General features: G+C 41.5%; 2 protein-coding genes across 3 annotated transcripts; one reads left to right on the top strand and one right to left on the bottom strand.

The window, feature by feature from the left end:
• Window positions 1–96: 96 nt before the first annotated feature.
• Window positions 97–4,007, bottom strand: RB195_008311 (uncharacterized protein; the record flags this gene model as incomplete). The annotated part of the gene is made up of 8 exons (XM_064194746.1): window positions 97–195; window positions 275–388; window positions 1,255–1,350; window positions 1,436–1,514; window positions 2,368–2,606; window positions 2,684–2,707; window positions 3,701–3,795; window positions 3,974–4,007. 8 exons carry the CDS (start codon window positions 4,005–4,007, stop codon window positions 97–99), a joined length of 780 nt encoding a protein of 259 aa, XP_064045891.1.
• A 4,111-nt stretch (window positions 4,008–8,118) lies between these two features.
• RB195_008310 (uncharacterized protein) lies at window positions 8,119–13,834 on the top strand (the record flags this gene model as incomplete). 2 transcript variants are annotated; one of them, XM_064194744.1, is made up of 12 exons in its annotated part: window positions 8,119–8,216; window positions 8,677–8,798; window positions 8,880–9,037; window positions 11,080–11,205; window positions 11,897–12,029; window positions 12,108–12,244; window positions 12,609–12,706; window positions 12,846–12,951; window positions 13,166–13,271; window positions 13,330–13,445; window positions 13,550–13,681; window positions 13,739–13,834. In XM_064194744.1, the coding sequence occupies 12 exons, from the start codon at window positions 8,119–8,121 to the stop codon at window positions 13,832–13,834; spliced, it is 1,428 nt and encodes a 475-aa protein (XP_064045889.1). The 2 variants fall into 2 exon arrangements, with proteins under 2 accessions (XP_064045889.1, XP_064045890.1); XM_064194745.1 differs by having other exon boundaries at window positions 12,609–12,710; window positions 12,850–12,951.
• Between the last annotated feature and the right edge of the window lie 1,560 nt (window positions 13,835–15,394).

Below are 15,394 nucleotides of genomic sequence, written 5' to 3'. Positions count from 1 at the left end.
AAATCACATTGAATATCGTCATTTCTAGAAATTTTTTTCATGCTGCCAACAGGTAGAAATACAGAAATTAATTTTAAAAAGAGTGACTAGCACCAATTACTCGTACAAATCAGGTTCCTCAATCACTTCGTCGTCATCGTACGTTAACTGTGTGCTCGTTTCGAAAACAACACATTTTGAATCACCCCATTTGATCTGGAAATTGTGAAAATTAAGGGTGTTGTGTCTGAAGCGCGTTTGAATGACAGGATGCGAAAAATGTTACAAATCGTACCTTAGGTTTCTGCTTGCTCATCTCTTTCTGGATGTCCTTCTCAAGTTCTGACTCATGATCAGACTTCATCGCTGCCTCCAACTCCATGATTTCTTCTTTTGTTCTACTGCGGAACTTAATTGAAAGACAAAAATTTGCTGATTTTCTCATTTTTGTACGCTACTATGCCCGTAATTGAATTTTCCCCATATTTTATGAAGATGTACGATCTAAGTCGGATCATCTGTTTTTTACTCCCAGTGGTCTCACTGAAAAGGTTACTGCAATCTTGGACACTAGGGTCTGAACGTTTATTGCGCCTTGAAGAAAATCTGTGTCTTAGCTGGATTCACTTCTTTATAATGTTGGATTTGCATGTGTTGGTGCTTTCAGTGGTTTCCAACAGCTATGAAATTCTTTGTTTTAACAGTTGCATGTTTTCGTTCGCCCCATTCTTTGCCGGGAGCGCCGTTCGTTTGAAGACCCTTCCCTCCTCTCATCTCAAACTCTTTCCGTTAACCACGCATTTGCTATCTTAAAGGCATCAGTCCACGAATCTGACGTGGTGTGGATTCCTGAGAGCCAAAGACTATAAGGGGGCGTAGATTGCAAAGGCGGGTGGGACCTTGCTCATCTCTCTCTGCATCACTGTAAACGGACAGCTTCAGAATGCGGTTCCTCAGGACATCCTCTATTGCAACGCGCGAGCCTTGCGCCCGCCCCCGCTTGCGATTCGTGAAATGAAATGAATTGCCGATCGGGGCGTCCGAATGTATTCTCGACGAATCCCAGGCGGAGGCAGGAGGCAAGGGAGGCGCGTTGGAATAGAGGACGTCGTAAGAAACCGCATTCCAAAGCGGTCTGTTTGCAGTGATGCAGGGAGAGATGAGCGAGATCCCACTCGTTTTTGCAATCTTCGCCCCCGTATAGTCTCTGGTCCTCGGAAACCCATACCACGTCTGATTCGTGGGGGGATGCCTTTAAAGTTATCGGCTTCTTACCATGGACGCGTCAATATTGCCCTTTTTCTTCACAAGGCTTGGATGGACAACGATCTGATTTTCGGCCGCTTTCAGGATGAAGTCATTCAGGTCCACCTGAAAAAAGGGTGAGTTAGTGGTGGGATGTCTCTTTTATCGTGTATCTCGGATACGAAAGTCAAAGTGATATGGGTAAACCTACCTGGTTGTCTAACTCAGTTGCAACTTGTGTCTCTTCTGTAGCGTCCTCTTCGCGACTTCTTCCATCTTTCGTAGCTTTCCTTTTCAAATAAAGATAATTCAGTCGTGTTCGTCCTCGTGCTCAGTGGAGATTTTTAAAATACCTAATGTTGCCTACACCTGACTGAGTTTGAACGAGATTGAACCCACTTTTTTACTCTTACCTATTTCATACTCGCTCCTGTTCTCAATTACAGTCAATTCTCTCGGCTGTCGCACTCTTTCGAACCTCATTTATGAGTTTTACACCCATCTACAACTATCTATAAGTCTTTATTCATGGATCCTTGGATTTTCGCTCCTTTATGCGTCCACAGCTGCCCACAATCCAACCGTGGCAGCACGCCACGATTCTGACGTGGTGAGGGAATCCGCAGGAAATCCTGGAGACGGGGTTGTAGATTGCAAGATCCGGGAAGGTTTCGCTCATTTCTCCTTAATTTTCGTATTTTTCGAGGTGGGGACGGCACTTCTCCTACATACGTTTCCTACATACGTTGGAACGTTCCACTCTGACCACGCTTTATATCCTTCAGATGCCTATTCAATGGTATTACTTGAATAGGCTGGTGAGGAGATCTCATCATTCATCGACCGCTCGCACGTGGACGCGGCGCGTGCAGAAGGGTGGCGCCTGGTTCCAACTGAAATCGTCCTGAAAAGCGGAGTCTTCCATGCCGTTTTTTTACGACTTTTACGAGTACAGCTAAAACCAGCCAGTTTTTCAGGACGATTAGGGTGAATAGAGAGTTATCACGCTCGTACTCATGATCTACGTCCCTAATCCTATTTTTTCGTGGAGAGATCTCAACGCCGTCAATTCCTTGATATGCTGTCTTTATTGTAGCAACGAATAGAACAACCTAGCGTCTTATTGCAAGGACCGACACCTACCTGGAGCTGCTGTTCCCATTGAACTCGGTTGAATCCTTGTTATTTTGACTTGTGATGGACTCGTATGGCAATGAGCTCAGCTGAGTTGGCATTACAATCGGATTGTTTCGTGTTCCTTCACCACTCTTTGCATTAGGACTGCTGACGATGCCGGGCACCGTAACTTGCTTGCTAACTTTATTGCTGCTTTTTTCCAGCGATTCTGTTGAATTCCCCTCAACCTTTGAAGCCTTCGTTGCCTGAAAACTCGAATAAAACTGCAAGGAGAATCCCCCAGAAGAAAAATCATTGAATATTAGAAACACGAATAACGCACCTCATTAGCTGTTTTTTGTTCTGCCTGAAAATGAAAGTTTTTTTTTGTTTGAAATAGTGTTAGCTAAATCTTCCATGAAATCGCTTAGTTTTCCGTAGAGGTTCTGGTCTGCATGTCGCACCATGGTTATGCGTATGCGGCTGCAACGTAGTTCCCCTCTGTGACGCGATATGTGGAGCGCAGGACGCAACGGAACGGAAACGGTGGCTTGTTTGTTTCTTGGGAGTGTGATAACATGATTCTCGTTGTTGATACTGTAGCCACTACTTGATTTGGTGCTCAAACCTTGGAAATGTCGGTTAAAGGCATCACCCCACGAATCTGAGGTGATATGGATTTCAGGTGGAGTATTCGTATACGGGATCGTAGATTATGGAGAGGTGGGTGATTTCGTCCCTTTCTTCCTAATTGCCGTTAAAAAACGGCCTGGAAGATACGCCTTCGAGCGCTCTCGCTCGCTATTTTCTACCACGAGTTCGATTGGAGCGCGCCAGCCATGTGCACGCGCCGCATCTTTTGGGCCGTTTTTTACGGGGATTAGGAAGAAATGGACAGAATCACCAACCTTTCCATAATCCCTATTTAATATTTAAAATTTTTTCCTTTTTTGGGTTTGGGGGGTTTGGGGGGGGGGGGGGGGGGGGGGGGGGTCAGTCAAAGTTCTTGATTCTCGAAGTAAATAACTAAATTAGGGACCTTAAAACCTAAGCGTTAGTTTTAGAGGATCTATGACATGCAAGCTAAAGTTACTAAGAGAAAAAAATGGAAGATAGAGTTTCCACAAATGAGGCCACTTATGAGTCCCCCCCAAGTACATTTTCCCCGAAGTTTCCTTTGGTCGCTCTCCCACTCATATTTCATCATTTTAATCAGAAATATCATATATCATTGGTGTACAGTTAGTGATTCTACCCAATACGAATTGCGTGTACGGTATTGGGCGGAACCAGTATCCAGGAACCGTAATCCCAGTAATCGCTAGCGACTCGCACCCAAATCCCATACGGCGTCACTCACCGAATTAATCACCGGACGTTTTTCTTTTCGACAACAGCCAGTGAATCCAGGCCATAATAGAATCGTCCACAATAACATAGAATAGGGTAGTAGGTCTTAAATGAGCAGTCTTGTAAGAGTTTATCTATTTTTGTTACTTTAACTGTGTTGCTATGAATGGCTAGAATGATTTCTACGACCTTAAATTAATTTCAAAAAGTCACTCTACGCATATAAACGATTACTGTAGCACCGTGGTAGCAGAGTTTGGAATTTATCACGACCAGAACGTACCTAGTATCTGTGAAAATATGGTTAGGGGACTCATCGTGCGGTTTAACTACGCACCAAACGAGTTTCTGGATGAGTGGATTGAAATGAGACTAACCAACATTCTCCTCCATAACAAAAAAAAAATTGTCGATAGTTGGCATGACTCTAAAATGTAAACAATAATAAATATTCACTTCGAATAACGCTACTCTAATCCTGAAAGTGATAAGTTCTCTTGTTCTTGGCATAATTTCGGATGGGAACTCTTCATTGAAAGTAGATTACTTACTTAGTTCCAAGTATTTTTGTATGAAGATGAAAACGAGTTGAAAAACAACACTTTCTTTGTTGTGGAATACCGAAAGCAAAATGTTTGCACGGAGTGGGATTTGAACCCACGCACCCTTACGAGTACCAGAATGCCCAACTATGCCGCTACACTCGCGACAAGCTAACGCTTGAGTCTGGCGCCTTAGACCACTCGGCCATCCGTGCACGACGTGTTTCACCGTTAATGCTCTAGATCAACACTCAAGGATCAATAATCCTCTTTCTTTCGAGGGAAGCATCAAGTGAAGCACTTCTGTTTCTTTCTAGAAAGTTTCAAAACAGAGGAATTATTCATGTAATGAGTAAAATTTTTGATCATAATGGAATAACTGGCCGCCTCTTCCGGTCCGTCGAAAAAAAAAGATCATAAAATACAATCAATCAAACAGCAAAAGTCGGTTAACAGTCCTTAGTTCAGGAAGAAAAAATCGACGGAATCTGAAAAAATCTCAACATTTATTTAAAACTGCAGAAAAGGACCGTGAAGATGACGTTAAAATCAGAAAAAAATCAAAATAATACGATCACATTGGATTTCTTTAAAAATGTTTGAATAGAATATTCTAGAAACAAACTGCTAAGATTTCTTCATGAGTAAGGATTTATATTAGAACAGGATGTCCAGATTTTTTTTAAAGTAGCACGAAAAAAACTTATCCTGAAAAAACTACACAACAACAAAGAAACAACAACTGATCGTATATCATCATGTCTGATCGATATAATGATCTACTCTGATCGAGCGCACCCTCGTTCCCAGGACGATTTGCCAAACGTTATTTTCTATTTGCTTTCTTTTCACTAGGTTTTTCTAATATTTTCTGGACTGGACCCATCTCAAGCATTTTTCTTTCAAAATATACTTTTCTGCAATGGAAGACAAAAACATTGCACTCATCATTCACTTTCCAGAGGTTTTACCATCAATTTTTCGACTTCCCGAAGTTTTTTGCATTCTTTGCTTTTTCTATTGTCGGTCTAGTCGTTTATCGATATTAAAGAGGTTTATATTTTGCCTATGGGAACGTAGGAAGGTTCTGGAATAAATAAGGTCAAATGATTAAGGCGCTATCGTACCTAGCATTGTCAGTTCTCTGCGGTTTTGACACAGACACATTCATCTCTTCGTGTTTTTGTCATTTAATATCTCATTTTCCTTTTGTGGCTCTGCTGTCGCCCTTTAAATATGTCCCTTATGTCCTTTAAACATGTGTTGCTAAACAGAACTAAGGTGGAGGTTGGCAACACTTTGAACTCAACAACATGTAAATATTTCACTCCAAATTTCGTTACCATCGAATAATTGGCCTGATAAGTTGCTTGCTACATTAAATAAATCCAATACTTTTGCGCTTGAAGAATTCCCTAACACTTATTGCGGCAGCCATTTCACCCCGGGTGCCTTGCAGCGGCAGGAAAAGTCCCCCTGATTATAAGGATTTACATTTCCACTCCTGACTATCAGGTTTAAAGGCAGACGTGGAACTTTTGTTTTGTTCGGCTGATAAGACTTCTGTTCGAATAACTGACTTTCGATATCGTACTTTCAGGCATTGAAAAAGGTGAACTCGCCGAAATCTTACCAAAGAGTAGAGATAATAACAACTTCGTGTGGGGTCCCACTTAAAATCACGGATATTGCATCATTATCATGGAGAAATTTATTGAAAATCGAACAAATAGAACTAGAAAATTACGTAGCAGATTTTTTTCCCCAATGTGTCAATGGAGCCGCCGCCAGTCCTCGCTGAGCACGAAAAATTCTAGGTGGACGAGTTGTCCGGTTGCGCTTTAGACGCATTACAGACGATGACAACATGGTAGCATGTCATTTTCCCATCGCAAGCAAACTATAGTAGCGTCAAAACGACATGGAGCACAGTGCAGTTGCGTAAGCGGCTGCGCTCGAAGTGGTGCGGTGGAACGTAACGGCTATGATCCGGGGAGGACCCTAGCTAGCACCACTAAACGCTGTAGTTTGCGATGGTCTCACCGCGATCCCAACCGCTTTCTCCGCCACTACGCCTCGTTGCGTTTACGCAATTGCACCATGCCTCATGTCGTTTCGATCCTATTATTTATACCTTATCCGCAGAGAAACTCGGGAGAGCGGATTAAAGGCATCATCCCACGAATCTGAGGTGGTACAGATTTTAGGTGGAGTATTCGTATACGGGATCGTAGATTATGGAGAGGGGGTGATTCCGCCCATTTCTTCCTAATTGCCGTAAAATACGGCCGGAAAATGCACACATGCACAAGGCTGGCGCGCTCCAATCGAACTCCTTGTGGAAAATAGTGCGCCGGAACGCTCGAAGCCGTATCCTCCGGGCCGTTTTCTACGGCAATTAGGAAGAAATGGACGGAATCACCTCCCTCTCCATAATCTACGATCCTAAGAATACTCCACCTGAAATCCGTACCACCTCAGATTCGCGGGGTGATGCCTTTAAATGTGAGATACGAAAGGCTGTCGCAGTCGTAGCTGATAGCAGAACGAAGTTATTGTGAAAAAATTTTAACCAAAATTGAGTTTTTACATATTTTATTACGCAAGTTAGTTACAAGACTAACGGTTCCAACGTGTGGTTCACATTTTGAATATGTTATGTCAAATATGTTATGGATGAATTATTTCCTTTTCTACACCAAAATGTTCCTTTGATTTTTTCCCCGAGTGTCTGAGTTTTTAAAGCACTAAAAATTAGAGAGTCTGTTTTTTAGAACCACCACAATATGGTATTGACAGACTAATGACCACCATCACGCAAAGATTGTCTGTCAAAGATCTGTCAAAGACTCAAATTTTCCAATTGTGGTGATGATGTAAACATGGTTGCCTGTGGCGAGGTCCCATCGCGAAGCATCGCAACTGTACTCTATTAGTACGGTTCCTGCTTGATTTTATATCTTCGGTTCGAACTTCTACATAAATTTCACCTATGTTTATGTATCATTTTTTTATTATGTATGTTTATATATTTCAATCGTGTTTTAATGCGATTTTTACAATGAAGAATGTGAACTTTTGGCGATTAAGTGAACTTACAAAGAGGGCGGAGCAAACGGAAATTACTTCAGAAGTTTCTCGCGCATGGAACATCATCTTCCACACCACGTAATAATAAACTGTATTTTTAATACCAGTAAAAAATTTCGAGTCGAATTCGTTTTATTGCATATTTTATTTTGAACTCAAGTTTCTAAGTTTCAACTTGAAAGTGACTTTTTCTTAACTTGGATTTCTCACAATGTTTGTGGATTTTATCACATTTTTTCGCCTTTTATTGAGCACTGTGTTGCTGGGAGCTCACGAATGATTTTTTTTCCAACTTTATTGTACCAAGGAAATCTGCGGAATATAAAACGTGGATTGTACCAGAGATCCTTTGATTTGCATTTGATTTTTGTACTGAAGTTTATTTCTAATACAGAAAAAAATCCCCGGGGATTATTTCGGAAAGCACTGTCATATATTTGGGGCGTATTTGATTGACGTGTTTTCGGGGTCAGTTCATCCGATGGGGTCAAAAGATCAAGTGACCAGGGTACATTTCTTATCCCTCATCTATAAACGTGCCCTTTGGTTGTATAGGATTCTCGAGGAATCTGTCGCTTCTCTCGAACATTCATTCTCATTCTTAACGTTACAATTCCAAGTACCGTATTCTACCGATTACAACTACGTCCTCAGGTTTTGAAACCGTGCTTGATCTGTTCTGTAGAATATATTGATTTTTCTCGAGAATATGACGACCATTCGATTCTACCGTGCAGGAGATGTTTTCACCATAGGAACATTTCCACGTTTGATGACGACACCCGTAAATTTCAGGATGTGCGGGATTTTTGGGATCGTGCAGGCAGACGACGTCGAAGCAAATGATGCACTTCCCATACTGGCAGCAGATGGACTGATAGCGCTTCAACACAGGTTTTGTGCATTGTACGGTTGATTTATACAGTTTCTACGGAATTCCGTAATTGCACAAAGTCATTGCAAACAATTTGTGTTGATCGTCGAGCGGAAAAAATTTGAAATGAGGGTGACGTAAGTAGCAGTTTACTCCAGGAAATGTTTTTATTTTTTTTTGCTTCTCGACTTATTGCTATTTGCTATATTATTTCTTTCGAACTTTTTTTTTAGCGGTTTTTGTTTCGAACGAGAATTATTCAAAATATGTACTTTTTTTTCAAACTTTCCATTTTGCGGTGATTCCTCTATTTCCTGAAGAATATTTGATATACACTTCAAATTTTCATGCCTGTTTATTTCGTCTGGAGGATGTAATAGCTGGAAGAAATATGAAGGCTCAAGAAATGTGATGGCAAAAATCCGCCTTTCGCTAATGTTCTGCTGATTGTACAACGTTTTTAGAAATATTTTCTTGCAGAGGAACCGAATCTGTGGGTTTAGTGGGTTCAGACGGTGTGGATCGGCAACACCTTGAGATCATTAAAGGTCATGGATTGGTCCGTGATCTTTGTGTGGAGGAGAACTTGAACAAGCTAAATGGTAAGCATTAAAAGGACTTTTTTTCAATGAGAAACCTCCCTTTTCTTAGTGCTGAAGCAGGAGAGCATGTGCACTTTTCAGGATCCCGAATCATTATTGGCCACAATCGGTACTCGACTGCAGGGCGAAAACGGCCAGCGATCAATTGCGTACAACCTTTTGTCGTTTACACTGCGATAGGAACAGTAGCCATTGCCCATAATGGAGAATTGGTGGATGCGAAGAAGAAAAGAAAAGAGGTGGCTAAAGTGTTTGTGTTGCCTAAGTAGCTTTTTTTATTGATTTGCTTGAGCTGTGGCCAAGATTGGTATTGATATTTATTAACAGCTAACGTTTCGGCGTTTTCGCCTTAGTTAGAGCCTGAAAAAATCAAAGCCATTAGTAATTTATTCTCTCAAGCGTCTTATCATCCTACAGAAAGGATCCTAACGGTAGGTGAACTCAAACAGCAACACATTGGCTAGTGCTTACCTCATTATACACTAAGTAATTATTGATGTCGTGCTGTTCCTACGCTCGTTCAGTCATTTGTATTACGCTGTTTTTGACCATTTTCCTCTCGCCTTCTATGTAACTATACGAAATTTTTACCATGAAGATCAGGATCAGGCGTGTGATGAGATCTTTTCATCGGTGGTCGTAAAGGGAGGAAGTCGCAAAGGAAGGGGGTCATAAAGAGGGGAACTGGCATGGAGGAAGCGGGTCGTAAGGGAGTGTGCGGTGGGGCAGCAGCGAATCGAGCATAGCATGATATCCAGTAACACGGGCCCATCACAAACTCGATATGTACGGGAAGTTCAAACGTTTACTATACATATTTAGTAAAGGATAAAGGATAAAGTTTCTGGCGTTAATCAATCCGCTTGGGATGCGCCCCCACGTTCACTTCAATTCAGAATCGTTCGAGGTTCACGAATGTGTAACTGCCCTATACAATGACTTCTGCGGGCTAGCCGATGTGTCAAGTCAGTGTTTTTATCCTTTCAGACAAGTCTGGTATCAATTTATCGACCCCGGAGGAATGAAAGGCTTGGTGAGCACTCGGGCTGATTCGAACCTCCGATCGATCGTGCAGGAAGCGGAACCTCTAACCTCTACACTGCACCCACCCCACATATTAATTACTACATACATATAACATATCAAAAGTGAAGAAGAGGAAAGAGGGGCTCGTGCCAGCCGGGTGGCATGGTCGAGGAGGCGAGACTTTCCTCTCGTTAGCGGACTGCCTCCGACAACACCTGATGTGTATCAGTTGTTGCGAATGCGTGACTGCATCCCGACAATGATAACCAGGACAAAATATTACGTAGCACTCAATAATTACATACATTACAAAATGTTACATTAAAGAATATTAAATGATTACATAAATTACAAAATACTAGTTTCAGGCGTAGGACAATGACATTGAAGCATCAACATTTTGTTTTGAAGATGTACAACAGGTGCTGACAATATGACCACGCAGGTTCAACACCTACCTGTGCCAAATCTTTGGAAAAGAAATACAAACTTGAAACGTATACAAACTTGAAACGTTTGTAAACCTCAGACGATTCTGCATTGAAGTGAACGTGGGGGCGCATCCCAAGCGGATTGATCAATGCCTCTTTATCCTTTATCCTGTACACATAGTTAGGTGTGGATGATCGCAAATAATTTCGTGATAACAGGACGAAGAGAAATACCTTGGGCGGCTTTCTATAGAGGAAGGCTTGCCATACAAAATAGTTATGCTGCTGTTTTTTGCGACCTCTTAGTTTTTCTTCTTGGAATTTAGATGGGAAAATATTAAGGATTTTCTGACTTTATTTCGATTCTCTCATCTAAATTTTGAGAGAACCAGACAACCCGTAGAGGAGAAATTCTGGATATAGGGTTTTCTTCGGTACCTGTATCCATCAAAACCATATCGGCCTCGAATCTCCATGAACTTTTATAGTTGACGGTGGAACAATTAGGGTGTGATATGAGAAATGCAACGTGGTCAACCCATAACATTAGATTTCCCCGCACAGCACCCATCTCACCCGTAAACAATAGTGTAGTTTTCAATTTGTCAAAACCACAAATGATCATTTTCATGGACACTACGGTTTCCTTTTTAAAGAATTGGGGCATTTGGTGTTACTTTTATATGTATATGTTATATATTAGAATAACTGAGTCAGGTTAGTAAATTTCGATCAAATTTCACAACATCATTGCCGTACAGATTAGTGGATCGAGATCTGCGATTGCATGGATCCATTCATTCATTGAATTAATATGTCTTCAGGCACTACATCAAGGCGTTGGACTGTCTACTGATACCGATTCGGAGTTAATAGCTCAGATGGTGGCTAAGGCTATCGCACTAAATTACAAATGCCGAAACGATGAAAACTGGGGCGACATATCGAAGGTATCTGCGCTTGAGTTAAAAAAAAAACTGAGTTGATTTATGGTGAAAAATATCATACGCGCACAAAGTTGAGGCGATTGTAAACAGTGTTTTTCCCGTGAGTATACGGAATTTCTACCATGAGGACCTTTTTTTCTAATTTCACATTCGCTTAAAACTGTTTTGTCAGTTTTACTTGTATGTCAGTGGATCATTTTACCTGTAGGGTTTTGATCCTAAGGACGTATAGTCAGGTGTGAGACGAAATGAAGCACAGTGTAGTTGCGCAAGCAGCTGCGCTCGAAGCGCTCCACGGTGGTGCGTAACGGTTAGAATCTAAGGGGTACACTTGGTGACACCATTCCTCGCTTTAGGTCCCACTTCGGTTCCAACCGATATCTCCACCGCGCCGCTTCGAACGCATCCGCTTACGCAGCTTGCTTCATGTCGTTTCGACCCTGCTATACTAGGGTGGCTGTCTCTCACGGAGATGTTTACGGTAGATCCATTGGATGTATTCACGGGACTATGAAAAACAATGCGACAGAATCTATTACTTTTGTTTGTGTTTTTCTTGCGTCATCACCCATTTCGAGAGCTGTTTATTTCAGTTTTTCAAGGGTTTTCTTCGTCCTTTCATGTTCCAATCATATATTATTTACTTTGATTCAATCTTAGTTACGCATCAAGGCATTTCTACTGAGGATTCCAGGAGCTTGCTGTGACAATGTCGGCAATCAATATGTCATATTCCTTACTCGTAATGACATATGATCGTCTATACGCTATACGAGATCCATACGGCAACAGACCACTTTGCGTTGGTAGCATTTACGATCCGGCACGTGAGTGGAATTCGTAGCCCAGGAACTGATCGGTACAGTTTGCATGAACTGGGAGAAATGGTTTGCATGACCTTTCAGAATCCAGCACAACACCTGTAGCGTATTGTGCGGCGTCAGAGTCATGCGCACTTCCCGGTACGGCTAAGCTGGATAAGGAAGTTGAACCGGGAGAGATGGTTGAGATTTCCAGCGAGGGCATACGATCTGTTTTCCAGGTGAGATGTCTTAAAAGTCGTGCATGCTACAAGTAAGAATAGGTAATGATCATAAGACATTTTCTGAAAAAAAAGTAATTATTTCATTTTCTATTAGTGATGATATTTTTCAATGCTCCATTACTTTCCTAGCAGTATCGTTTTCTTGCGTAAGGATCCTTTTCCATACGCAATTATTGAGACGATAATTGCCTCAAACTGTTTGCGTAACTAAAAGCAACCATTCACTAGAATGCTAACACAAAGAAAAAAAAACTTTAAAAGAAGGTATTATTGCAAACTACTAATTGTGTTATAACCTTCAGTATATTTGTGTTTTGAGAAGGGTACTTATCGATTAATGTTTGAGTTTTCTCAACCTCAGATGAAACCACAAACGCCACAAGCTTCTTGTATTTTCGAATATGTCTATTTTGCTAGGAATGACTCGATCATGGAAGGACAACAGATTCAAACTGTCAGGTTAGTGTGTCTTCAATGAAAAACAATGTAGTAGTAATGGTAAATGTGACCTGTCAATTTCGAGGTCAACTAATTTCGTTGTTTCACGACAACAGCAAAAAAAAACTGTTCTAAAACCGTTCTTAATCAATTTGTTCAGACAGAAATGCGGTAAAATCCTAGCCATTGAGGCGCACGTGGACGCGGACATTGTCTCGAATGTTCCTGATTCATCAACAGCAGCAGCTATTGGATACGCGGCTCAGGTACGAATCAGAATCATGATCCTCTTCGTTGTAAGGTCAACATTTCGCAGTTTCCAACAGAAAAACCCACAAATTTACAAGTAAATTACTGTAGTAGTAAGAATAAATGAACTTGAAACAAGAGATAGTCGCAACTCCAGCGAACTAAGTGCATGGTTTTTTTTTTCGCCCAAAGAATAACGACACGCTTGCTCAAAGAATTATTTTTTTTTAGTCTGGAGTACCGTATGAACCCTGTTTTCATCGAAACAGTTACGTTGGACGATCCTTTATACAACCGAGCAATGTCATGAGACAATCAGTGATTCACAAAAAATTTGGTATGTGTGTAGAAGGCTGGCAATAGATCACTCGTTTAGAATACGGGCCAGTTTTTAGGTGTTCTCAGAAAGAATGTCGAAGGCCAACGTATAGTGCTAATTGACGATTCAATAGTTCGTGGAAATACTATGAAAATTCTCGTCAAAATGTTGCTGAACGCTGGCGCGAAGGAGGTAGGCGGGAGTATGGAATTTCTGTTTGCGTCGATCAATACTTGCCTTTTGTTATTCTTTTCTTTTTTTATGTTCATCTGCGAATCGCATCTGCACCTGTGAAGTATCCGTGTTTTATGGGGATCAACATACCCACTACAGAAGAATTAATGGCTAGTACGAAAAGTTTGGACGAGATTACCGAGCATATCGGTGCAACATCAGTTGCGTATTTGTCGGTAGAAGGATTGCTAAGGGTACTGGATAGTTTTGTTGTACGATACACGATGAGCCAGCCAACAAGAATATTTCAGGCCGTACAGTCCGGAATCGAACGACGCGTAAATTTTGACGTCGGACATTGCACAGCTTGTCTCACTGGGGAATATCCAGTACCAATTGATTTTTAAGATGTTCTTCCATCATTCACGTAATAATCAAATTTTTCATGCAATGTTATTATGAATAACTATGTACAGATGTTCATATTTTGATGTTAGAATAATAAATGTTGATCTAACCTTGTTATTTTTTTATTTAGAAGTTGGCACTAGCGCACTGTAATGGAGTCAAAACGACACGAAACTCGGAGCAGCTACGTAAGCGGTTGCGCTCGAAGCGGCGCGGTGGAGATAGCGGTTAGAATCGAGACGGGACCATTATGAACCGCAGCAATGAACGATGGTGGCAGAAGTCCTCACTTGATACTAACCGCTACACTAAACCGCACCGCTTCGAGCGCAATAGTTTACGCAATTGCACTGTGTTTCTTGTCGCTTTGACTCTACTATACGTAGACATGTCTGCAGTTGCACAATGTTGCACCCATTTTGCCACATAGACGCCAAAAATCTCATTGCGGAGGAGAAAACTCGCACAAATTGAGCTTCTGAAAGCTGGATATATACGGGAAGGTGATGTGAGAAGAACTTCACTGAAGAGTTTCTGGTACTCATACTTTTTGGACCTAAAACTGAAGGTTTCACATCCGACTTGTACCACTTTATCCTGCGACCAAAACGTGCCGTATTGTGTCGTTCGGATTAGTCTAAACACAATGAATGCTATTTAATGTTTAGGAAGCTCTCTGTCATCAGTATCTAGTAAACAGTTGAGACCATAACTAAGCATATGTGTTGAATATATCTGCACACAAGTGTTCATGGGGCAATTTTCGCTTATATAAGGGAAATAGAGGGGTAGAAGTGAACATTACGATATATCCAATGTTGAAGTTGTCAACAAAACTAGAGTACTACCGAGAAAGTGACGCAGTAGTTGTGGGCTAAGTTGAATCAGCAAATCAACTTGGTCGATATGGTTCGGTTCCAACGTAGCGCAGTAGTTTTGCAATATTTCTTTCATCATGTGGTTTACATTTTTGAACTTGTACGATATATATACGATATAATGAAATCCTGTGCTGCTGGACTTACAAGAAAATGTAAAAAAAGAAGAAAATAAATACAAGAAAAGAGAAAGTACAAGAAGAAAATGAACGGAGTTGATATGGATTTATTAGATGAGTGGCATCAATCCGGATTGGGATGGGAACGGACGAGAGTCGAAGGAGAACATTGTGAAATAGCAAGGACAGTTGAGAGCGATCCATTTTGTTAGAGGGGGCAGGGTGGTACTGGAGAGAAGAGCTCGTTGTTTTTAGCACTTGATTGTATAGATCAAACAAACATATAGTAGCGTCAAAATGACATGAAGCACGGTGCAGTTGCGTAAGCGGCTGCGCTCGATGCGGCGCGGTGGATCGCAGCGGTTAGGATCGTGGCTGTACCCTATCTTGCGCTATAAAACACTGTAGTTTGCGATGGTCCCACCTCGATCCCAATTACTGCTCCTACCGCACCGCTTCGAGCACAGCCGCCTACGTAACTGCACCGTGCACATTGCCGTTTGTTCTGACACGACTATATGTGTTATTAGTTTGATTAGTTTGGGAGTATAGAACGTTCCAA

The sequence above is a fragment of the Necator americanus genome, chromosome III (genome assembly GCF_031761385.1).
Source record: "Necator americanus strain Aroian chromosome III, whole genome shotgun sequence".
Lineage (NCBI taxonomy): Eukaryota > Metazoa > Nematoda > Chromadorea > Rhabditida > Ancylostomatidae > Necator > Necator americanus.
The sequence above is the reverse complement of the archived record's forward strand: the minus strand, read 5'-3'. Positions and strand labels throughout refer to the sequence as shown.